Below are 27245 nucleotides of genomic sequence, written 5' to 3' on the forward strand. Positions count from 1 at the left end.
CAGAAGCCATTGGTTAAACACTTGCAGCTTACCCAGAACCTTGGATTTAATGCTGGTAGAGATCTTAAAGATCAACCTAGTGCAAAACCCTTTCAAAGAGAAGGAAATCGAGGACAGGAGACTATCCTAGGGTAGCATCAAACCCAAGGCTTTTCCCTTATATGCAATGCTTTTCCTCTCATCTTTTTTCTGTTGGCTTTTGATTGAAAGAAGGCCCAGGTTGTTTCAGCGTCCATTGGCTTGGACAGTTCCAGCCCCTAGCCCGGAAAGGTAGCATACATCCTGTTATCGCTGTCACTGAGTTCTATAGTTTTTAGTCTCATTGTCTAATGTTGTGGCCACCCCCCATCTCTCCCCAAAACAAAACAAAGAACACAAAAACAAAACAAAACAGAATATCACTTGATGGATAAGTCTCTAAGCTAAGCGCCTAAAACTTGTAAGTCCTTGGAGATGTCGTTTCTTTAAGGGCTTTAATTGATGCTTTTCAGCTTGGATAGACCTGGCTGAGCTTCAATTCAGTTAGATACAGGTTTATTAAGCATTGCTTAGATACAAAGAAAATGATCTCTTTCTGGAGCTTATGTTAAGGGGCAGGGGGAAGAAGGATACATATAAGATGAAAAAGTAAATAGATAAGGAGATAGGTTCCCTAGGAAGTCAAACGGATAACTTAAAAGGGTGTTTAAAATGTTATCCTCTCTGCCTTGCACAGCAACTAGTCCTACTAGGTCTCTGTGGAAGGTAGAAAAATCAATCAGTAAACAATTTTTAAGAGCCTTTTATGCTCTTAGCACTGTGCTAAGTGCTGGGCATGTAGTAAGAGGCAAGAGATAGATAGTCCTTGTCCTCCAGGAGTTTTATCATCAAAGGGGACAGATTCCAATATAGGGACATCAATTTGAAGGCTATTGAATTAATCCCAAGAAGAGGTATTGAGGTCTGGAATGAGGATAGTGACAGAAAAAAAAAAGACATACAAAAGAGATGATGTTGAAGTTGAAAAAATTGGGAATCAATTGATGATAGATGATGGGAAAATTGATGATTTTCTTTGTGTCTAAATATCCTCCATATGTAGCAACGATGCTTAATAAACCTATCTGTGTGAAAGGGAAAAATAATGGACGATGTCTTATAGTGAAGTAAAATTAATAATACATTTTTGAAAGATAAGTGTTTTTCAAACCGTACATGGTGCTGTCCTAAGTATGCTATGTTTAGAACCAGAAGACTTAGGTTTGAATTCTAATTTCATTTGTCTAATTACCCGTGTGACCTTGGACAAATTTCTAAAACTCTCTGGGTCTCAGTTCCTCAGTTTGTAAAATGCATTTATTTAACCAAATGATCCCCCTTCCATTTTCTAAATCCATAATACTTTGTAAAGGATATGTAAAGGTAATATTAGATATGTTTTTTATCTTACCCTGTTAGTATTTCTATTAGTTTTCATAATGAACTTTATGAACTTCATAAGAAGTTCAGCATTTTAACATTGTATTAAATCATCATATGATTACTATTTATTGCTATTCGTATGTTGTTCCGGGCCTTTTTTTTTTCCCCTGTGTATGGCTAACCCTTGAATTATTAGTCCTAATTGAATGACTGAAATGTTTGGATTTAAAATTTGTAAAATTAAAAAAATGCAATATATTCATGTATCATTTTAAAAAAATGTTTATTGCATAAAAAAGTTCTAATTGATTTTATGGTAGCTATAATGTGGTTATCACATTTTGTTTACTGATGAATAATTTTCCATTGTTTAATGACTTTCTTTGTACTAGCTCTTGGCAGAAAGTATGTTGTAATAAAATTAATTTGTAAAAGTCACAAAAAAATTTTCAATTTAAAAAGAGATCTATCCAGAAAACAATTTAGTATTGAAAATGATCAATGAAAATTATTATAGAGCAGTGCACTGTTTCATAAAAAAGAAATCAGCTTGTTCTGTATTCTAGGGTAGCATCAAACCCAAAGTTCTTTCTGTAGGTGCAGTATAATTGAGTTAATATTGTTGTGGTAATTGGTATATTTTCCTGATTGGCATATTTCAGATCTTTAAGATTTTTTCTTTTTTTAGGTTTGACAATTTAAATTAATTTTAATATCATATTTTGCCTAACTGTATTGCAGAGAAACCACATTTTTAATAGAGTCACTTATTTTAAAATTGAATATTGAAAAATTTAATACAAAGTAAAAAATAAGGTAATTTTAATATAATAATGTCTTCAAACTAATTCTCCTTTGTTGCTTTTAATTACCTAGTTTTATACTTATATTTCAGATATATGAATAAATATTTTGGTTATTTAAAAATAAGTAACTAAAATGAAAGCAAAAGATACTAAGAGCTTGTTATCACAAACAGTTCAGGGATAGCAAGTAAGAAGAGCATTAAGGAAGTTAGCTCACAAAATTTATTATTATGCTTATAGTCAGTAATGTGAGATGTTTTCTAATGATTATAATAGCAGTTATTGAAGATGTTAAAGTTGGTAAAATGCTATATAAATATTATCTGAAATTAGCTGCGATTATTAATCTTATTTTTTAGATAAGGAAATTCAGTCAGGCAGAAAGTAAGTGATTTGCCTAGGATCACATGGCTATTAAGTGTTTTGAATTTAGGCAGGCCCAATATTTTGTCTAGTATTTGCCATGGGGGCATTTGATGTAATTTTCAGTAAATATTATTATATACTTATTTTTTATTATAGCTTTTTATATACAAAACATATGTATGGGTAATTTTTCAACATTGAACCTTGCAAAAACTTGTTTAAACTTTTCCCCTCCTTCCCTCCATCTCTTCTAGATGGCAGATAGTCCCATATGTGTTTAAATACCTATTTTAAATATCATTAAATTCATAGGTGGGTCGATTGATGATGAGGAAATTGATTGCAGAAAAACTGACCATCCCTTGGAATAATATACATTTGAAGAGAACTTCAAAAGGGAAGCCAGTACTTGTAAATGACTCATTCAATATTCATCCAGATTTCAACTTTAATATCTCACATCAAGGAGATTATGCAGTTCTTGCTGCTGAGCCTAAGCTACAAGTTGGAATTGATATCATGAAGACAACTTTACCAGGTAATATTCCACTTCTGTAGTATAATTTACTTATCTAGTGCTTTCAGATTCCTTAATCCTAACAGCTGAGGGATCTTGGAGTAAGTTTAGGATAGTTATTTTAAGTCTAAAAATGTTCCTTTGCTTCCCAGTCTTTAAAAATTTTGATACAGTAGAAAATAAATTCTAGAAGAACAGTTCTGAAAAAGTGATCATTGTTTCTCTGAAGAGAAAAAAAGAAGAAAAAGTATGTTTGTAGGTATACACATTTCTTCCTTAGCTTATCAAATATTAGATGATCTTTGATTTCAGCATTTATTTTTTCCCTTAAGTTTAAACAAAAACTTATTTCAATTCTTTGATTTGTGATCTTATTGATGTCAGTATGTTTTATATATCTTACACATATCTTCTAAATTTTTTGTTGGAGCTCTTTCTAATTCTTTTGACATTTTATGAATACCAATAGAACACATCTGAGTATTTTTCACCTTTAAACTCTTACCAACCCACCTTCTTTTCTGTAATGTTTTCTGTTTGGTTTTCTTGAGGTCTCTGAGAGCAGCCTTCCTTTCAGTTCAGTAATCACCACAACAGTAGCCAGGTGTTAAAGTCCAAATCCTTTATTATCTCCTTCAAAGTCTTGTCTCCTTTCCTGAGGCCCTGCTAGCTTTTTTAAAGGCTTTCTGGAGTCTTAGTTTCAGTGGATAAACTAAGAAGGAAAGCCTGCCACCACAGGATGTGAGATGGGATGAATCTGTCTGAGTCCAAAGGCTTGTGCTTCAGCCTCCAGTCTGCTTGTCTTCCCTAGCTCTCCATCTATCTAGCTGAGGCTCCTAGCTTATATGCTCTACTCTGAGTATAAACCAATCATTATTTCACTAGGAAACCATTATTTGTTGTAAGATTAAATCAATCATACTGAACTAGAGAACTATCAATTATCCATGCTAAACTAGATAACCATTGTCTTTATCAATTCCACTTAATATCTTGTAAGTAATCTTGTTTCAAGTTCAGAGTTCTGTCCCATAACATCTACTTTCTTTTGTTTTAGAACATAAGGGGGTCACTTTCCCTTATTTCTCAAGGAGATGAGAACCCCCAAAAGGAGGTGATCACGCCTTCCCTGACTCCTCAAAAAAGGGGTGAAAACATCAAAAAAGGAGGTGATCATGCCCTCCCTGATTTCTCAGGAAGGGAGATGAAAACACCAAAGGAAATGGGGAATCAAATCAGATTAGCAGACTTCTGAAGGGTCTCATTTGAAACAGGTATACATAATATCAGCATGGGAGCTATTACATATAATTACATAAATTACATAAGTATATAGTAACATAACACAGGCTAGTAGTTATGTAGCAATGTAACAAATAACATGAATCAACCTGAGGAATTATACATGTCCATAAGTCTTAGAAATAGTCCAAAAGGAATCTATTGTCCATTACTTTATGTGTGTAGGGAATCCAATGATTCCTGCAAGTTTTGAAGTCCTGCAATAATCTTATCAATAATTTTTCATCTCAATGAATCCAGTGATTCCTGCTGGTTTTGAAGTTCTGTAACAGTCTTATCAACAATTTTTCATCTCAGGGAATCCAATGATTCCTGCTGGTTTTGAAGTTCTGTGACAGTCTCATTATCAGCCATGCTCTTTCAGTGTCAGATGTTTCTTAGATCTTAGACAGATTTTCTGTCTGTCTCCGATAGACAAGGTGAATACAGCTCGTAGGCACCCATCTGATTCTTTCGTCATCTGTAGAGATACGAGCAAATCCTTTCTCCCAAGCAGTTAACCTGTCTAGTCCCTTCTATTCAGCACTTTCTAGATCTCTCCTCATCACCTGGCAATTACATTGGAGCTTTTTGCACTGGACACTGTTCTTCTGTTGGGTTAAAAAGCCTGTATTCTCTCCAATTGTAATCCCTTTCTGCCATCTTATTGCTTTTTGACTGATTGATTATGTAATCCCTTTCTGCCATATTATTGCTTTTTGGCTGATTGATCATGTCTTAATATTGAATTTCTAAAGACTCTCTGGGTGTAACCTCAGCTCCCATCATGCCCTGGATGCCTTGGAGCTGGGCCCTGCCTCTCATTTCCCTGGGTCAATCTACATTCTAAAGCCCAGTGAAGCCTCTGTTGCATTTTGGACATAGGGTCTTCTCTCACCCTGTCTTCTCACTCTTTCTCTATGATTGCATTGGGCTCTCAATTGTCCTATTTTTCCATACTGAAAGCATTGACTAGTTTCTCTGGAAGTCCCTTGCCAAGAGAGACCCTGTCTTCCCATATTTTGCATCATGGCCTGGATATAATAAGCATTTGTGCTTACTGTGGCACAGCGTCGTATGATCTCCTCTAAAGGAGCATCTTTGTATAGTCCTCATATAATTCTTCTACAAACCTCATTGGCATTTTCCTTAGCAAGTTGTCTTATCATAATTCTTGTAGCTGCATTTTCTCTAATGGTTCTCGTGACAGCTGTTTGCAAATGTCCCACAAAATCAGCAAAAGATTCATTGGGACCTTGCTGTATTTTTGTGAAGGCTTCCTCTCCATCTTTTCCTGGGGGGGAACCCCAAGCTTTTATAGCAGCAGCAACAATTTACTCATATGCTATCAAAGGGTAACTAATCTGTGCTAGTGTCTGCATACTGACCTTTACCTTCTAGTTGATCAAAGGTGATTTGTATATTAACTCTAGTTTGCTTATTGCGTTGGACTTGTATCCTCCATAGTTCACTATACTCCAAAAGCCACAACAAGTTTTGTCCAAGTTCTAAACATGTCCTTGCTATGGATTTCCAGTCACTAGGGGTTAAGATTTCATAAGCCAAATTCTCTAGTAGCATAAGATGATGTAGCCCCATAAAGAGTGCAACCCTTTTTCAAATCCTTAATTTTTTTTTTCAGATGAAAAGGAGTGTATCTTCTCCATTGTTGACCTGAAGAATCAAATTCTTCAATCACAGAGTATGCATTTATCAAAACAGACATATCCTGTCCTTTGCTTTTAGCCTTAAGCAGTGCCTTTTGTAATCTTGTCATAGGCTGCTTCATAGGTAGTGCTGATTGTGTCACTGCCCCTTCCCCTCCTCCTTCTCCCTCCACCCATGAAGGTTTAATTGAGGGGGGAGTAGGTCAGGGGTTGAGGAATGCCCTATGGACTCCTGCTGTGAAGCACCACACTCCTTAATTTCATCAGAATTGTACTTAACTCCATTCTTGTCTAATTCTTCATGCTTTTCACCTAGTTTGTCTGTATCCTCCCCCTCCTGCTCTTTCTTCTTTTTTCTTATTCTAATTATCATACAATATTGTTATTTTTATATACATTGTTTTCCTGCTCATTTCACTTTGAATCAATTTATTTGTCTTTCCAGATTTTTCTAAAATCATCCTGGCTTGTAATTTCTTACAGCACAGTAGTATGCCACTACAATCATATACCATGACTTGTTCAGCCAGTTCCTAATTGATGGTTGAATATCCTTTCAATTTCCAGTTCTTTGCCATTACAAAAAGAGCTGCAATAAATATATTTGTAAAAATAAGTCCTTTTCTTATTTTGGATCTCTTTGAGATAGTTTAGTAGTGGTATTTTTTAGGCATAGTTCTAAGTCATTCTCCAGCGTGATTACTTCACAACTCTATTAACAGTGCAGTAGAGTCCCATTTTTTTCCACATCCTCTCCAATATTTATTTATTTTTTTAGGCAATCTGATAGGTGTTTAAGGTAGTGCTTCAGCATAATGTGTAGTTCTCTAATCAGTAGTGATTTGGGGATTTTTTTTTTTTTTATGACTTCTGAAAACTGCCAGTTCATATTCTTTGACCATTTATCAATTGGGGAATGATTTCCTTTCATATATATTTGACTCAGTTATCTATATATTTGAAAAATGAAATCAGAGATAATTGTTATGCATTCTCCTCCCTCCCCTCCCCAAGTTTTCTGTTTTCTTTCTATTCTTGGTCATTGATTTTATTGGTGTAAATTTTTTAAAATTTAATTTAGTAAAATTATCTATTTTATAATAGTCTATCTTGTGTTTAGGTCTAAATTTTTCCTTTATCCACAGATTTATTTGACAGGTAAACTATTCTCTGTTCCCCTAATTTGCTTATTATATCACCTTTTATTTCTAAATCATGTATCTATGTTGACCTTATTTTGGTTAAAGATGCAGTTGTAAGCTCTTTATACCTAAATTCGACAATAACTATTTTCCAGTTTTCCCAATAGTTTTTGTTAAATAGCGAAGTCTTGTTTCAAAAGCTAGAGTCTTTGGGTTTATCAAACAGTAGATTATTACAATCATATTCTACTATATGTGCTATATTCAATCCATTTCACTGATCCGTCACTATTTCTTAGCCAATACCAAATTATTTTGATGTACTACTTTATCATGTTGATTGAGATAGCTAGGCCACTTTCCTTCACTTTTTTTTTTTCATTGATTGCTTTGTTATCCTTGATCTTTTGTTCTTCTAGATGAATTTTGATATTATTTTTTTCTAGCTGTATAAGGTTTTTTTTTGGTTTGTTTTTTTTTTGGTTTTTTTTTTTTTTTTTTTTTTTTTTGGTATTTTGATGGGTGTTTGAATAAAGAACTTAATTCATATAGTTTCTGAGTTGTCTTGGCACATTGACCCCCTAGTATTTTATGTTGTCCACAGTTATTTTAAATGGAATTTTTTTCTATCTCTTGCTGCTTGGTTTTGTTGGTAATATATTAAAATGCTGATGATTTATTTGTTTTATATCCTGCAACTTTGTTAAAGTTCTTAATTTTTTAATGATTCTTTAGAATTCCCTTATTATACAATATCATCTGCAAAGAATAATGGTTTTCTTTACTCATTGCCTATCCTAATTCCTTCAATTTATTTTTCTTCTCTGATTGTTAGAACTAGCATTTCTAATACAATATTGAATAATGGTGATGATGGGCAGTCTTACTTCACCTCTGATTTTATTGGAAAAGCTTCTAGCTTATCCGCATACATGAATGATGCTTGCTGATCATTTTAGATAGATGCTACTAATCATTTTAAGGAACATTTTACTTATTCCCATGGCTTTTTATAGCATCTATTGAGATAATTCTGTGATTTCTATTGGTTTTATTATTTTTATGCTGATAAATTATGTTGATTCTCTTTTCCTAATATTGAACCAGCCCTGCATTCTTGGTATAAATCCCTCATGATCATAGTATATAATCCTTGTAATATATTGTTGTAATCTTCTTGCTAGTATTTTATTTAAGAGTCTTCCATCACTATTGATTAGGGAAATTGCTCCATAGTTTACTTTCTCTGTTTTAGTTCTTCCTGTCTTAGATATCAGAAACATATTTGTGTCATAAAAGAACTCCTTCTTCACCTATTTTTACAAATAGTTTATATAGTACTGGAATTAACTGTTCTTTAAATGTTTGGTAGAATTCACTTGTGAAAACATCTAGCTATGGAGATTTTTCTTAGGGTGTTCATTTGCTATCTTGTTCAATTTCTTTTACTAAGTTGGAGTTCTTTAATTATTCTATTTCTGGTTCTGTTAATCTGAGAAATTTACATTTCTGTAAATATGACATTTTGTTTAAATTGTTAGTTTATTGTCATATAATTGAGTAAGATAGCTCCTAATAATTTTTTAAATTTTCTTTTAATTCATGGTGAATTCACCCTTTCAACTTCAATATTAATAATTTGGTTTTCTTCTTTCCTTTTAAAAATCAAATTAACCTCCTCTATTCTATTGTACTTTTCATAATACCAGCTTCTAGTTGTATTAGTTTAATTAATTTCTATTTTGTTTTTCAAGCTCTGCAGTTTGGTGTTTTGTTGAAGATTTTTATTTTATGGTTTTTCTATGTTTTACTTGTATATCTAGTCTGTTGACTTGTTCTTTCTCTTATTTTACTGACATTTTTAGAGAATTTTTCCATTAAATACAGCTTTGGTGTTATCCATAAATTTTGATATGAAGTTTCATTTATGTCATTCTCTTTAATGCAATTACTGTTTGTATGATTTTTTTTTGACTCACTCATTTTTTCAGGATGATATTATTTAATTTCCAATTAATTTTTAACCTACTTTTTCTTTGCCACTTATTGAATGCGATTTTTTATTGCATTATGTTCTGAAAAGGATGTATTTATTATTTCTACCATTCTGCATTTGATTGTGAGGTTTTTATATTCTATTATATGGTAATTGTGTGTATGTGTAGGTGCCATGGAACTGCTAAGAAAAAAAGTGTATTCCTTTCCATCCTCATTCATTTTTTGCCAGAGCTTTATCATATCTATTTTTTTCTAAAATTCTATTCACCTCTTTATCTTCTCTGTTCTTTATTTTTTGTTTAGCTTTATCTAGTTCTGAATGAGAAAATTGAGGTCCCCCACTCTATTATTTTACTCTTCCTTTTTAGAACTCATATGACTTCTTTTAAAATTTGGATACACCATTTGATACATATATGCTTAGTACTGATATTATTTTATTGTCTATGGTATCTTTTAGTAAGATGTAGTTTCCTTTTTGGGTCTCTTTTAATTAGATTTTCTTTGCTTTTGTTTTCTCTGAGATCATGCTTATGACTCTTTTTTTTTTTTTTTTTTTTTTTTACTTTGGCTGAAGTATAATATATTCTGCTCCAATCTCTTACCTCTGTTGTTTGTGTGTCTATCTGCTTTAGATGTATTTTCATAGACAGCTTATTGTTGGATTCTGGTTTCTAAGCTCTTTGTAATCCATTTCAGCTTTATGAGTGAGTCCATCACATTCACATTTCCACTTACTTCCCTCCGTCTTATTTTCCCTCTTTTTATCCTGCTTTCTTGACTTCCTTTCACCTTGTTCCTCCTCACCAATGTATTTCTGATGACTACTGCCTCCCCTAAACTGCTCTACCTACTCTCAGTCCTCTCTTTCCATCCTATTTCTCTGTGCAATAAGATGGATTTCTATACTCATCTCAGTGAGTATATAATCCCTTTCTAAGCAATTCTAATGAGACTAAGGTTCAATTGTTGTCCACCACCCCATGCTATCTTTATCTTCAGTGTTATAGCTCTTTTGTACCTCTTCATGTGAGACAATTTACCCTATTCTATTTCTCCCTTCCCTTTTCTTGCAGTAGAGTCTCTTTCCTTATCTGTTATTGTTATTTTTTGATATTGGCCCATCATAGTTATCTCATACCCATTTCTTCTTTAAGTATAATTCTCATTGTCCTAATAGTGATAAAGTTTTTAAGAGTTATAAGAATAATCTTTAGGTTTAACCTTATTGAATCCCTTATGATTTCTCTTTTCGTTTAACTTTTTAGACTTCTCTTGAGTCTTGAATTTGAAAAATCAGATTTTCTGGTCACCTCTGGTCTTTTCATTTGGAATGCTCGAAAGTTCTCAATTTCAATGTCCATTTTGTCCCTTGAAGGATCACAATCAGTTTTGCTGGTTGTAATTATATTCATTATCGTTCATTGGTGATTTTTAGTTATAATCCTAGCTCTCCTGCTTCTAGAATATCATATTCTAAGACTTCTCATTCTTTAATATAGAAATCCTGTGTAATCTTGAATGTCTCTTTATGACATTTGAGCAAGATATTTGCTTGCATTATTTTCTCCTTGATCTGGGAGCTCTGAAATTTATGTATAATATTCCTGGGAGTTTTCTTTTTGTGATTTCTTTCAGAAGGTGATTGGTAGATTCTTTCAAATTAGAATTTTACTCTTTGGTTTTCAAGTATCAGTACAGTTTTCCTTGACAAATTCTTGAAAATATGATATCTAGGTTCTTTTTTTGATCATGATTTTAAATAGTCCAATAATTCTTACATTTTCTTTCTTTAATCTGTTTTCTAGATCAGTTGCTTTTACAATGAGCTATTTAACATTTTTTTCTATTTTTTTTTTTTTGTTCTTTTCATTGTGATTTATTGAGTCTTCATATCTCATGAAAGTATTTGCTTTCATTTGTCCAGTTCTAATTTATAGGGAATTATTTTCTTCAGTGAGTTTTTGTGCCTTCTTTTTCATTTGACTACTTCTACTTTTTAAGATCTTTTATTCAGTTAATTTTTGTACCTTTGTGTGTGTGTGTTTTTCTTTTACTAAGCTGTTGCCTCTTTTTTCATGATTTATTATTTTTTTCTAATTTTCTTTTTACCTCTCTTATTTGATTTTTAAAATCCTTTTTGAGATATTTTAGGAGTTTGGGGCTGGAGACCACTTATTTTTCTTTGAGACTCCACATGGAGTCATTTTAACATTGTTGTCTTTTTCAGAGTTTATGTTTTAATTCCTTGTCCCCAAAGTAATTTACTATGATCAGGTTTTGTACTACCCCTTTCCTTTTCCCCCACTTTTTTCATGATTTTTAATTTTATATTGAATTTGTGCTCTACTGCTAGGGTGGGAAGGGTATTTTGTCCCAAACTTCTTGTGCTGGGGGTTTGGTATCATCTGCTTGCCTCCTCTAGAGCTGTGAGTCCTCAAACCCTCACCCTTGCTAGGGCCATTAGGTCTTGCCACTGGCCTGCTATTGACTTGCTTGGATGTAACTTGTATTTTAATGTACTACCCTTTTGCCCTAGTGAGATAGAGTTTTTCTGCTGACTTGAATTGCCTTGGCATTGAAAATTGTTTCATCCCATCCCTATGCTGATTACGCCACTCAAAAAGTAATTTTGAGGCCTTATCTTATAATTGTTTGGTGGTGAATTTATGGGAGAGTTCAGGTAAAAATAATGACTGGTTATTAATTTTGGAAGGATATTGTTTATCATATTCAGGAAAATATTTTATTGTTTCTATTGTTTTAGATATTTTAATACAGTTAGCTATGTTTTTTCCCAATAGTATTTTACTTTTACTATTGAAATGCCCAGATGAGAGAAAATACAGGACAGCCAAAATAATGTAAATTTTAGAGTGTTTATTGCTAGCTAGTGACTAAACCCCACCAGAACAAGGGAGTCAGTGTCAAGCAATTTCAGAGACATATTTATAGAATGAAACATAAAAGTTCCCTAATACATTTGTCTTACTAAAGGAATTTCATCCTAGACAGGAGGCAAAAATTATCACACTAAGGGTGCCATTCCCAGACAAATAATAAGACAGTATTTATTTATGTTTATCAAGTTGTCAAGGTCTTAGGTTTTTTTAGGGCAGCACATCTGGGGGTATAAAAATACCATCTACATTAGGGTGTGAAGAACTAGTAACAAACTTCTAACTACAGAGTTTCAATATTATGTTTCTCATGCTCCTGAGAGGTGTCCTTCCACTTCATTATGTAGTTTTTAACATTCATTTTTGTAAAACTTTGTATTTTAAATTTTTTCCCTATCCCTCTCTTATCTCACCCTTCCATAAGATAGCAAGCTGATGTAGGTTAAATATGTGCAGTCTTTTTACATATTTCTGATGTTATACAAGAAAAATCAAACCAAAAAGGGGAAAAAAACATGAGAAAGAAAAAAACAAATGGAAAGTTAAAATACTTTGCTTCCATTCACATTTCAGTTTTCATAGTTCCCTTTTTGGATGTGATTGACATTTTCCATTCCAAATTTATTGGAATTGCTTTGAATCACTGCATTATTCAGAAGAGCCAAGTCCATTACAGTTATCATCATTGTAATGGTATATTCTTTTGGTTCTGCTCTCTTCACTCAGCATCAGTTCATATTGAGCTTTCCAGGCTTTTCTGAAATCAGCCTGCTCATTATTTCTTATAAAACAATAATACTCCATAGCATGCATATACCATAACTTATTCAACCATTCCCCAGTTGATAGGCATCCACTCAATTTCCAAATATTTGCCACCACAGAAAGAACATTTTTGCACATATGGATCCGGGATACAGATCCGGTAGTAAGACTGCTGAATCAAATTGTATGCACAGTTTAATAGCTCTTTGAACATAGTTCCAAATTGCTTTGTAGAATGGTTAGATCAATTCACAACTCCACCACCAATGCATTAATTTTTCAGTTTTCCCACATGCATTCCAAAATTTGTTTTTGTCTCTCCCTGTTATCTTAGGCAATCTGAGAAGTATGAGATAGTTCCTCAATTGTCTTAATTTGCATTTCTTTAATCAATAGTGATTTAGAGTATTTTTTCATATATTTAGAAATGGCTTTAATTTATTCATCTGAAAATTGTCTGTTAATATCCTTTGACCAGTTATCAATGGAGGGATTTTAGAAATGAGGCTTTGGGACAGCTAGCTAACACAGTGGACTAGAGCAGCAGCCCTGAATTCAGGAGGACCCGAGTTCAGATTTGACCTCAAACACTTAACACTTCGTAGCTGTATGACCCTGGACAAGTCACTTAACCCCAATTGCCTCAGCAAAAACAAACAAACAAACAAACAAATAATATATATATATATATATGTGGAAATGAGGCCTTTATCAGAAACTCTGGCTGTAAATTTTTTTCCCCCAAATTGCTGCTTCCTTTCTAATCTTGATTGCATTGGCTTTGTTTGTGTAAAAACTTTAAAATTTAGTGTAATTAAAATTATCCATTTTACATTTCATAATGTTCTCTAGTTCTTCTTTGGCTATAAAATCCTTACTTCTCCACAGATCTGCTTTCCTCATTTACTTGTAGTGTCACCATTTATGTTTAAATCACTAACCTATTTCAGCTTTATCTTGGTAGAAGATGTTAAATGTTAAGTCAGTACATTTTCCAATTTGCTCAGAAATTTTATCATATAGCAAGTTCTTATCCCAGAAGCTGGAGTCATTGGGTTTGTCACACACTCGATTACTGTAGTCATTGATTATTGTGTCTTGTATACCTAACCCATTTCATTGATGCATTACTCTATTTCTTAGTCAGTACCAAATAGTTTTGATGACTACTGCTTTATAATATAGTTTTAGGTTTGGTGTGGGTTAGGTCACCTTCCTTTGCATTTTTTCCCAATTAATTCCCTTTAAATTTTTGATATTTTGTTCTTCCAGATGCATTTTGTTATTATTTTTTCTAGTTCTATAAAGTAATTTTTTGGTAATTTGATTGGTATGGCACTGAGTAAGTAGATTAATTTAGGTAGCATTGTCATTTATATTATGTTAGCTCAGCACACCCATGAGCAATCAGTGTTCTTCCAGTTGCTTAGGTCTAATTTTATTTGTGTGCAAAGTGTTTTGTAATTGTGTTCTTGGCTTTGCCTTGTTAAGTAGACTCCCAAATATTTTATGTTGCTATTTAGAGTTATTTTAAATGGTATTTCTCTTTGTCTCTCTTGCTTTGGGGCTTTGTTGCTAACATGCCAATGATTTATATGAGATCATTTAATATTTTACAACTTTTCTAAAATTGTTAATTGTTTCTAGTAGTTTTTCGATAGATTCTCCAGGATTCTCTAAATATGCCATCATATCTGCAAAGAAGATGGTTTTGTTTCTTTATTATCTCTAACTCCAATTCCTTCAATTTCTTTTTCTTTTCTTATTACTAAAGCTAACATTTCTAATACAATGTTGAATGATAACAATTACATTTAGCTATCTTGTTGAAGTTCTTTTCCATATCTGTTGAAGTAATCATGTGAGGCTCAAATATTTATTTTTAATATGATTCATTACATTTAAATTTTCCATTTTAATTTATATCTGCATGTTCTTAATGTAACTCAATTTTTTAACCTAATGTAACATTTTGGTAGGATTTGTTGAATATTATTTTATTAATATTCATTAGTGATTTTGACCTATAGGTTTTTTTCTTTGTTTTTTTTTGGCTTTCTCTCCTTTGGGAATTAAGATCCTCTTTGCCTCATAGAAAGGAAAATCAGTTTCCAGAAGGCAATAGCAAGGAAAGGATTAAATACATTCTAGGCTTGAGAAAAAGTGATGCTGAGCCACAGGGCAAAATGATGGATTTAGGAAACAACAGGCCAGTGTGTGGTTAGAAGACAATGCATGGTAGAAGTCTTTTGTGAAATAAATCTGGAAAGGGAGGCTAGCTCCAAACTGAGAAAGGTTTTAAATTTATTCTAGAGGCAGTAGGAAATCACTAGCACTTTTTGAGATGGTTCATGGTGTGGTCAGACTCATATTTTAGTAAGATTGTTTTGGTAGCTGTGTACAGAAAGCATTGGAAAGCACAGTTTACTTGCTCCTAATAGTCTGGAAAAGGTTCAGCAGTAGCAAACGGTTTCACTGTGTCTCAGTACTAGAGATACAAAGATACGAGGGCAACAGTCCCACTTAAGGAGTTTGTATTTTATTGCAGTTTTAAGCTTTAATAGGGTAAGACAATCCTGAGACTGTTGAAATACTGTATATATGTATATACAAAGAGAGAAGGGGAGTAGTATTTAATGAACCGTCCTTCAAATTCTACCTTGTAAACATAGTCTGTGTAACATTAGGTTAAGTCACATAATCTCAAAGTCATGCAGTCTCAAGATAAATTGCTGAGAGAGGGCTGTCTTACATTAATAGAAAGTTTCTTTTCTATGAAGTACCTGTCCTAATGAAATCACAACTTCAATTCTTATCCCAGTCCCCTGTTCAAAGGAAATCAATGAGGGCTTGAACTTGTGAATTTTCTAACTAGGTTAAAATGTCCATTAATGCAATTAGTGATGTGGGCCTGGAGCTCAAGAGAGAAAAGATAACACTAAAAGAAGAGAAATGCTAAAAGATTGTAAGATAGAAGTTTCATTTCTATAAATTGGTATGACAGTCAAAATTTTTATTTGTTTGTTTGCCTGAATTATAAGTCATTAAGATAGTGGTGATTAGTACAATATTTAAGGGACAAATTAGAAAAGTCAATAAATAAAAATTTGGAGATACAGAATTTCTATATTTTAGTGGGTATTTTTTGTTTTATGAAGAAAAAAGTGATAGAATCAAGTAAATAAGATGTATTTACTATTCTTTCAAATGACTTAGTTCCTTTTTTATACTGTTGAAGTTATATCATTGCTATTGCTGTTTTTTTTCACTCCTGCAACAAAGATTTTTTTTTTCCACCAGATATTCCACAGTGTGGTGCTGTTGCTCTTTGAGTTTACCTGCACAGCTAGCCCCTTTAGAAAAAAACAAAAAACAAAAAAACCCTGTTTTGTTGGTTTTACTTTTATTATTGCATATAGTTGTTTAATCTTTTATGTTATTGAGTAACTACAAAGTATGTGAAGTTGCTGTAATAATTTAACTTATATATAATTATTTAAGTGCTTTCTATTGATTATGTATAATGTCAGTTTTTATTAATATGCATATATTTTGAAAAATTTTCTTTGACTTCCCCAGTTGTTTTTAGAGTAAATCAAATGTTTTCTTGAAGTATATGAAATAATAATTTGAAAATTCTAACAAATAAAAGTGATACTATAACTAACAATATTCTTGACTTCTGTTTGAGCCTCTTTATGCCTCTTATGTAAATCCCAGCTCTGTATTTCTAGCACATGAAATTCAGCATGTCTGAAACTGAGTTTGTCATTACCAGTACTGAAATAAAAAGCAAGGTTCTCTTGTTTTCCTATTTGTGCAAGGGATATCACTATTTTTTTTTTTCAGACATTCAGGTTAAAAACTTTAGTATCATAGAATTTCGAGTTGAAAGGGGCTTTAGAAGGCTAATTAATCCAGTGTACTCACTTTACAGATTTGACTTAGAGAAGCTAGTCCCAAGTCACCCAAGTAGTGAATGGCAAATTAACTTCTTTGACTTTAAATCCTCCCAACTCTTTTTTGATTTTCAATTGCTTAAATTATTCAGGATGAATTGCTTTAACAGAACATTCTATTTTTTCTGATTTATTCTTATTCTTATTATTTTATTAATCCTTATCGTACTTAGATAATAAATTGATGATCTGACTACAGGTAGACAGCCAACTCAGGTATAACTTGTACATTAATAACAAATTTCTTCCTGTCTTTTAAAACTGGGAATTTATTTTATTTTTTATATTATTATTTTCTCCTCTTTAAATACAGTATCTACTGAGTCTTTTTTCTTTTCTTTTTTCTTATGGCTTTTTACTTACAAGATATACACATGGGTAATTTTTCAGCATTGACAATTGCAAAACCTTTTGTTCCAAATTTTCCCCTCCTTCCCTCAACCCTTCCCCCAAATGGCAGGTTGACCAATACATGTTAAATATGTTAAAGTATAAGTTAAATACAATATATGCATACATATCCAAACAGTTATTTTGCTGTACAAAAAGAATTGGATTTTAAAATAGTGTACAATTAGTCTGTGAAGGAAATCAAAAATGCAGGTGGACAAAAATAGAGGGATTGGGAATTTTATGTAGTGGTTCATAGTCATCTCCCAGAGTTCTTTCGCTGGGTGTAGCTGGTTCAGTTCATTACTGCTCTATTGGAAGTGATTTGGTTCATCTCATTGTTGAAGGGGGCCACGTCCATCAGAATTGATCAACATATATAGTATTGTTGTTGAAGTGTATAATGATCTTCTGGTCCTGCTCATTTCACTCAGCATCAGTTCATGTAAGTCTCTCCAGGCCTTTCTGAAATCATCCTGTTGCTCATTTCTTACAGAACAATAATATTCAATAATATTCATATACCACAATTTATTCAGCCATTCTCCAATTGATGGGCATTCATTCATTGTCCAGTTTCTAGCCACTACAAAGAGGGCTGCCACAAACATTCTTGCACATAATGGTCCCTTTCCCTTCTTTAATATCTCTTTGGGATATAAGCCCTTTACTGAATTTTTTTCAAAGAAAATGTTAATTATATTTAGGTGTGAGGCTTCAGTGTAATCTACAAATCTTTTGCCCCTCTTTTTCTTCCTCTCTTATTCTCTCTTTCCCTTTTTCCTTTTCCTCCTTTTCACCTTTCATTCTCTTTTCATTTCCTCACATATAATACTCTTATAGGCTTCTCAGCTTTATGAAGGAAAAAGATGAGAATGTATTCTTATGTCTCTTCTTTTGAACCATGTTTGTTCTATGTAGTTTTGCTATACTGACTTTTGATTTTGTATGTGTGTATAGTTCTTTTTATTTACATTGTTTTCTTCATTGTGTATATTATTTTTCTGATTGCATTTACTTCACTATACATCATCTCATGTATCTTCTTTCTATACTTCTCTTTATTCATCACATTCATCATTTCTTCTGGCATAATGACATCCCAATCAATGAGCATCTGTTTTTTTCAAGTTCTTTGCTATCCAAAAACTTCTGCTATAAATATTTTGATAAGGATACTTTCTCATTGTCATTCTCTTCTGTACGGTATCTCTCCCCTACCAGTGGAATCTCTAACTCAAAGAATATGGGCATTTTACTAACTTTATTTGCATAATTCCAAATTTGTTTTTCAAATTATTATTCTGCTTTATTAGATAGGGAATTTTTTTTTTTTTACTTTAGTGAATAATGTGTTATTGAGTTCCATTGCTTCTGATTCTCCTTGCCTAAACTAGTCAGTCCATTGATCTACCCTTTTCACTTTCTCTTTAGTTAGTAACAAATAGTTGTGATGACTGGTATTTAATAATATAATTTGAGATTTGGAAGTCCCATTACATTGTCCTTACATCTTTTCATTATTGCCCTTCATGGTCTAGATTCCAAATGAGTTTTGTTATTTTATCATAATTTCCCTTGTATAATTTGATTATTATATGAATTATTATTCATTATTAAATTATTATATGAATTAACTTTGATAGTATTATCATTTTATTTTATTGGCATGGCCCAGCAATTAATACAAAATATTTCTCTAGCAATTTAAGTTGTAACTTAATTATTTCTTAAAGGAGCACTTTGCAATTGAATTCATGCAAGTCTTTTGTATGCTTTACTAGATTGGTCCCCAGATAGTTTATGCATTGTATAATTATTGGAGTGGAATTTGCCTTTTTATTGTTGACTCTTGGATTTTCTTATTGTTATAATATAGAAATTCAGTTGATTTTTGAAGGTTTATTTTTTTTTATCCTGAAACTTTGCTGACGCTATTAATTGACTTGGTATCTTTTCTGATTTCTTAGGATTTTCTCAGTATACCACTGTACTGTCAGTAAATAGTAATACTTTTACATTTTTGTATGTCTTTATATTTTTAATTTCTCTCATTTCTATTAAAAACATTTCCGGTATTATATCAACTAATATTTGGGACGTTAGATATTCTTGTTTTATTCCCATATTTTTGTGAAAATATTTTGCTCTTAGAATATGATGCTTGCTTTTGGTTTTAGAAAGATACTATTAAATGCATATGCATTATAAGTTTGAGCAAAGTTTTTAAAATTTATTCACAAAAGGTGGTTTTAGATTTCAAAAAATATTATTAATTAAACCATTCCCCCAGTGTTGAACAATCTTTGCATCTCTCATATTGATGCAATTTAGTCATGTTTTTGTGCATGTGTACACATTTGTTTATATATGTATGTGTATGCATATATTATATACATATGTATGTGCATTTATATATTTGTGCATTTATATTTATGTATGCATATGTGCTACAGATACTTGTGTGCACATATTTTTATACACACATATACACAAGCATGAATACACATATACATGCATTTATGTATGTTTGTACCGATAGTTATATACATACATGTATACATTTAAATATTTTGTAAGCCAAATACAAAGCTATTAGAACCTAATAGTCACAAAGTATACTATTTTACTTCAAAAATAATATAAGTATTGATAAAATAATTTCATTGTAGTGTTCTCTCATATTCTTTTCTATTCTGTGGTGTTTTTGTATTATAATCAGTAGATATATTACAGTTCTTTTGAATTTTATGTAATTCACATAAGAATTACCTTGTTTCTTTCTGTTTCTTATTTTTAATATTGCATAATAATTTCACTACATTGATATATCAAGTGACACAGGGGAAGAAGCCCTATCTCTGGAAATAGAGAATATATGTTCCAATTGTCCCAAAGATGCACACTATCTGTGTGATTTTGAACAGATCACTTAATGATCTGTAACATGATAGTATTTAACTATGTAGCTTTTTAAGTTCCTCCCAGCTTTTGAGCTATGATTATTTGATTTGTTGGGCCACATTGAAAAAATAAGGCTTTGTTTTCCCCGCTTAAATTATAATATAGCTACAGATTTTTATCTCTTGGTAATAATCAAATGACAAAGCCGAAAGGGATTTATCATGGAAAGAGCATTAGCTTTAAGTTCAATAATCATTTAGCCTCTCTGGGCCACAGTAAAATTAGATGATTTGATTAGATCTCCAAATTCTTCTTAACAAACTAGACCTATGATGTTATGATCCAGTTTAACGTCTTCATTTTACAAATTAGAAATTAGACCCACTTTCCTTTTTCATTAAGAGTCATTTGTGATTATATTTTCAAATTTTCATTTTTTTTTAGAACTTTCTGAGGACTCTTGAGTCACAATCATAGTGTTTATTAGGTCAATAAGAGATCTGAGATGATAATCTTATTACTAGTATTTTATTTTAGAGATTTAGAAAATATGATCTAGGAAACTTTTATGACTTACCCAAGATCACATGACTAGTTAATAACTGAGCTAGGACTATAATCTAGTTTTCTTGACTTCCACCCCATGTTTTTTCACATTTTATCATTATGGAACTCTAGGGGGTAGTTTTGTTTTATGATTCATGCCTGCAAAGTGCTTTCTTTTAAACCCTATAGGCCTTATATATGTACCAGTATTTTCTTCCTTTCTTCATTTATGGTCAGCAAAGTTGGGAACATTATCTTCTTCCCTATTCTTTATCATCCTCTCACATGCCCTCTATCACCATCTTCTCCATTTCTGTCTCACAGAATGGAGTAGCTTTATTCCTAACTGTGTGGGTAAGTGAACCCAAATTAAAATCAGAAACTCTTCGAGTAAGAAAAGCAAAAGGGGGTTTATTATGATTTGGTGAGAAAGAGAACTTTCAACAGACAAGATTTCAGTAAAGGAATGCAAAGTGCAAAACACAAGATTATATTGACCAGAAGTCCCTCACATTTAACCTTTTTTCCCATGGTCTCGGGGAGTTAGGGCTTACATTCTAAACATCGAAATCTATCCCAGAAACAAACAAAAAAATTGCCTTTAAAAGAAATTTTTAAATAAATGCTAATTAAGAGGTGGTGGGAAACAGGAGGGGAATGTTCTATGACAATCAAACACCTGCAGCTTTTTAGCTGTATCTCACTTTGTTATTGCAAGGTCTCAAGTCACAATTATGGTATAGGTAGAAGTCACATTCTTATGAGAGGTCTTCAGTTTATCCCATATATTACCAAAGCTAACCATTCTACTTGTTCAAAGATTCCATTCTGTCCCATCTACTCTTAAGAGCCCACCCCTTTGTTATCCTCATTCTTTCACTTATTTTTAATCTCTTCCTATTGGCTCATTCTCTGGTGCTTACAAACCTGTTCATGTTTAACCCTTTCTGAAACCCATCATTTGATCCTTTTTCACTAACTATGGTCCTTTATCTCTTGTACCCTTTGTAGCTTCTCAAAGAGGCTATTTACAAAATTTATCTCTTTTTTTTTCCTTTCATTCCCTACCTCTTAAAATATGGTTTTGACTTTATAATTCTGTCAAAACTGCTCTCTCCAAAGTTACTTATTTGTCCTTCATTTTTTTTCCCCCTGAGGCAATTGGGGTTAAGTGACTTGCCCAGAGTCACACAGCTAGGAAGTGTTTGAAGCCAGATTTGAACTCAGGTCCTCCTGATCAGGACTGGTGCTCTATCCACTGTATCATCTAGCTGCCCTTGTTCTTCATTCTTGAAGGAGATTTTGATATCACAGGGAGGTGATGCCATGACATGTACTTTGGAGTTAAATGAAGGTGGTAATTGTACAAAGTCTTCAGTCTTACTTTCTCCTCCAGAATAGTGGTGAGATACTCAGATACCTGTAGATGGCTCTCAAAGATGTGGGAGACCTGGGTTTTTTAAGCACTTTCTTTTTTTAAATTAAAAGCCTGGTTTTTACCAAATTTCAATTTGACTGAGGCAATGCCCATTTACTGATTAAGATAAAGAAATGAGGCAAAGAATAGCCTCTTTTATTTAATAAAAATTAAATAAAAACCAGACTCAGAGGGGAATATCCTCAGGCTTTCTGGCCAAAACAGAAACAATTGCTATTCACATTTGTGCTGGGTCTAAAGGGCCCAAACAATGACCAATTAGGGCTTGGCCTGGGACTTATTGTTGGCCAGTCAATGAGAATCAGAGTGATTTGGGTTTTAGGCTGGGTCCTTAAGAAGGAAATGGCATTATGCACAGTGAAAGGAGTTCTCAGGTGGCCTAGGGTACAAATACCATAATGTTTAAAAGGCATTAAACATTGGGCAGAGAGGATAAAATGCAAAGTGGAGATAGTAGTTAATCTTAAATGGGTTTGTCTTCTTTAGCAAAAACCTCTGAGCTTTTTCAATCTTATAAGGGAAGACTTTTATGTTATGAGCCAGAACTTGAAACAAGGTGTTAACTCACTAGAGTTGATAGAAACAATGCTTAGGTAATTGGTTCACACATTAGAGTTCACACCTTTACAGAGCTTAGATAAGCTAGAAGCTTCCAGGAAGAGGAGGAGACTTTGGGAGATGGAGAAAGCAGGGGTCAGTTGAGGAGATTGAGAAGCTAGAGACTGCAGTTGAGCAGATCTGGGGATTTGGAAGAAGAGAGGCTGAAGCTGGCAGAGGCAGAGGCAAAGGACTAGCAACAAGAGCTCTCGGAACCAAGGAAAGCTAACTGGGCTATTTTGGAAGAGACAATAAAGTACTGGATTTTAACTCCTGGCTGCATTTGAAGTGACTATTACTCTGAAATAGTCTGGCTGCCTCCAGAAGCTCCCCAAGAAATCTGCTCCCAAAAAACGATCATATTTTAGAGAAGAGAAGAACATTACATTTTAGCTAACTTACTGGAGTTGATAGAAACAATGCTTAGGTAATTGGCTCACACATTAGAGCTCACACCTTTAAGAGAGTTTCACATTAGAGCTCACACATTAGAGTTCACAAGTCCGGGAGATTCACAAGTTATACCTCCCATAATCCCACTCTCAGAGGAGGAGTCAACCTTTGAGTTTACACCTCTAAAAGAGCATAAAAAGGAGCTGAGTCAGTGGAGTCATTCAGTTCAGGAGATTGACAGAGTGAGAAGTCAGTTGAGGGGACTGAGAAGCCAGGAGTCAGAGTTGAGCTAGAGGCAGAAGCTGGCAAAGGCAAAAGACTAGCAACGAGTGCTCTTGGGACCAAAGAAAGCTAACTGGGCTATTTTGGAAAAGACAGTAAAGAACTACTTTAACAGCTGGCTGCATTTGGGATGACTATTACTTTGAACTGAAACAAAGGTTGCCTCCAGAAGCCCCCCCAAGAAACCTCCTCCCAGAGAACAATTATATTATAGAAAAGAACACCACACTTTTACCCAATTAGTACAGGTTTCAACAAAAACCAAAAGCAGTTTCAAGCCCCTCAGAGGGGGCATATGTGTAAAGTCTGCCAGTCCTACCCTGGGTGTGTACCCCTCCTCCAGATGGGCTTCAGGAGAGGTGGGTTAACAGCCCTTTCAGGATTTACTTGGACACAAAGTAGGCAGATCTGACAGATCTATTTAATTGTTTCTCCTAGCTTGTGAAAATCACAAGGGACTGGAGAGCATTTTTTCCTAAATAAGTGGCTTGGTGTAGGCCAAAGAAAAGTTTCCACTGACTGGCCTCTAGGATTATAAATTGGCCTGAGGGTGTTTGAAACCACCCAGAAGGAGAGAGAATATAGCCCCTTTCTTTAGAAAGGGCTTGTTCCTGGGAGCTACATGAGAGTGTAGGAGTTGGGGAATTAAAGGTGCCATGATCAGGGACAAACAGGCAGCAGCATGGGCAGCTGAATCTGCAGGCCTATTTCCCTTTTCCTGAAGTGAATCCCCTTTCTGGTGTCTTTACAAAACATAACAGAAACCTCTCTAGGTTCATCGACAGCTTGCAATAATTGTAGAATTTCCCCTGCATACTTAATGGGGAATTATTTGTTTATTTTTGCTGTCAAAAGTCCCATTTCTTTCCATATAAAACATGAAAGACATATTTGGAGTCAATATAGATGTTCACTCTCATTCCTTTCCCCAATTCTAAAACTCTGGAGGCAAAATGCTCTGAACCTGTTGAGGGTTAGAACCTCCAATGGTTGGTCTAGGATGAGCTTAGAGGCTTCCCTCATTAGAAGGGCTGTGGCAGCTAGTTCTAAGGCTCACCCCAAAGACACCAAGTTTCTTTGAGAAGTAAGCAAGGGGTCTGGGATAGGGTCCCAGGGACTGAGTTGGGATCCTTAGAACCTGGCCCCACTTTCCATCAATGCACAGTGTAAAAGGCTTTAAGTAGGGCTAAGGCTGGGCCAGAGATTAGTTTAACTTTCAGGGTCTAAAAACCTTGACCTGATCAGGGGCCCCATTTGAGGGATATTGTATCAGGGCCTTGAATAGAATCTAATAGAGGATTGGCAATAACTAAAGCTAAGTATAAAATCCAGTTGTGCCCAGGAAAGTACACAGCTATTTCTTTGAAGAAGGTTCAGGAGTTGATAAGGTTGCCTCTCAGTTGTGAGCAAAAGGGAGGTGGGAGTTAATTCATGACCCAAATACTTAACAGACTTACAATGTGAGCCTTTAAACAAAGAAACTTCATAGCCTTGGGTGGGGAAGAGGGGCTGGAAGTTAGGGGGTTTTATAGCTGCAGCCAGAGAAGCCTCTCAGGTAGGGCTGCAGATTAAGATCTCCTCTATATACTGGATAGCCAGGGCCTGTCCAAATATGTAGGGGTTGTCACAGAAGCCCTGAGCCACCTCCATGTTATGGACATGACTGCCCATGTTAATTGGTGGGGGTTACGTATCCCTGGATTTGCCCCTTCAAGGCAAAAAGAAATTGTGAATCTTTATACAATGGTATGCAGAAGAAAGCATCTTTAAGATCTAAGGTAGAAAACTATTGTCCCCTTGGATACTTGTACTAGGTTCATGACTTCTATTGATCATTTGTTCTGATTATAGAAATGTACTAAAAGGGGATAAAGCAGGAACATGATTATAATAGCATCAAAACAGATTCTTCAGGCTTCAGCCTGAGAGCACATATAAGTACAGGATAAAGCATCCTTAGTTTTGTTTAACAACCAATCATGCAGTAACAATTCCACCTCATAGCCAGACTAAGGAATAATCAGGTGAGAAACAAAGAAACAGAACTGGGAAACTGAGTCAGAAGGATCCCATCTTAAACAGAGGCTAAGATTATCCACCCAACTCTTACACAGATAAAATGTCTATTTATGAAAATAGTTTAGGAAGACATCCCTCTGAGTAACTTATGGCATTTCTCTCGAATGGTAGGTTACTGACTTGATGATGAGGCAATCAAATTCAAAACTCAAAACAATATCAGTTACAATCCCAAGAGATTTTATCTCTAATAGCAAATTTTATTAATTGCAGATTAGGGCTACATACTTTATTTTTAAAAGTTTACCAGGACTTGTACACATAGGAGATTTTGTTTAACATGTTTTATATGTTTAAACTTATCATGGTACAAAGAATCAGTCATTAAACAAGCTTATAGATTCTTAGTAAACACATTCCTTTTTTAGAAACTACACATCCTAAAGAGACTCAGTTCTTAGGACTGATGACTTAGCTTACCCTGATGGTTATGAATTAAGGAGGGGGAGTTGACAGAGATACCAGAGAAGGGGCTGAGCTTGCTGTTGCCCACCCCGATTATTCTTGATGTTTTCATGGGCTGTGCTGTTTGATAGCTCTCCTCACTCTGTGAAGGGGGAAAAGGTGTTGAACACTTCATACTTGGAGGTGAACTAATAAGGCTTTTACCTCATCCCTCTTGTTCCACACAGAGTAATTACTAATTTTAGGTTTAACATGATGACAAGAACTCCAAATAAGTTAGTTAACAATTTTAGATTTTCCTAATAGCCAAGTAGTATTCTCTTAAATAAGTTTCCCTTTTGTTTTAGGAAGAAAACAAGACAATTCTTAAAACTGAAATAGAACAGATTTTAAAATTGACTTAACTTTAGTTAGTGAGATTCCCTACATTCTAAAATTCTGGAACGTTTAAATGTTCCAAACAAACTGAATTGCCCTTTGTTTTTTTTCCAATTCACACAAACCATTTCTCTTTTGTGAGCCAGGAAAAGGGTTAAGGTGCCAGTTTTTACTGACAGGGCCCTCAGAAGCCTGACTTTAGATAACTCAAAAGCAGGCTGTTTGTTGCCAGAATTTTTAAAGTAGTAGAAAATTGCTTTCCTATTTTTTTTAAAGTTCCCAAATTCTTAAATATTTTTTTTTAACACTATCAGTACAAATAGATTACAATTTACATATCCCTTTAGTGGGCTTTAATTAGAGCTCCTTTAAAATTGTTTTTACTATGATATCTCAAATAACAGATTTTATCCTTCTAGTCCTGGAGTGGCCTTAATTAGTTTGATTTGCTTCCAAATTACTTTATACACACATAGAAATAATTTATCTCAACATTGGTATTATATGTTGGTCACACACATTTAAAAACCCATGAAGTTATCAAATATGAAGCAATCATATCCAATAAAGCAGTTAACATTCATATATCATGTTTTCTGCTAATCATTTTTGCAATCATGTGATCTTCACAACAACAATCATTATTATTTCTCTTTACAAATCAGAAAAGTGGACAGAGATAAAGTAATTTGCCATAAATTACACAGCTAATACATTTCTGCAACTGAAACAGAGAATGTTGGACTTACCAATTGCAGAGGCTCACTGGCTTATATCACCTCACACTGCCATGCTAGGTGCTGCCAGAGATACCTAGCTTCTTCCTAGGCAGCTGCTAGACAGAACCTGTTGAAGGCTGGGATGACTGGTACCAGGATCTCCTTTTGATGGTAGTTTCAAGTACCAGGGCTCAGAGAATGCTGACCATGGAGCCTGACCTCACTCCATCCTCCTTCCCCCAAGCTGTGTTGGGGAGACGTTTGGGCAAGGTTATGTGGAATCCCCATGACTATTGCTCTTCCCCTATGTCT

The 27245-nt window shown here is 33.8% G+C and overlaps 1 protein-coding gene across 1 annotated transcript in view; it reads left to right on the forward strand.

Moving 5' to 3' along the window:
- AASDHPPT (aminoadipate-semialdehyde dehydrogenase-phosphopantetheinyl transferase) overlaps nt 1-27245 on the forward strand; it is a 47560-nt gene that overhangs the window by 430 nt on the left and 19885 nt on the right. Inside the window, exon 2 of the mRNA XM_051986918.1 lies at nt 2886-3111. Coding sequence (XP_051842878.1) covers nt 2886-3111 — 226 coding nt within the window. The remainder of the gene's footprint in view (nt 1-2885; nt 3112-27245) is intronic.

Source organism: Antechinus flavipes, chromosome 3, assembly GCF_016432865.1.
Source record: "Antechinus flavipes isolate AdamAnt ecotype Samford, QLD, Australia chromosome 3, AdamAnt_v2, whole genome shotgun sequence".
In the NCBI taxonomy this organism is placed as follows: domain Eukaryota; kingdom Metazoa; phylum Chordata; class Mammalia; order Dasyuromorphia; family Dasyuridae; genus Antechinus; species Antechinus flavipes.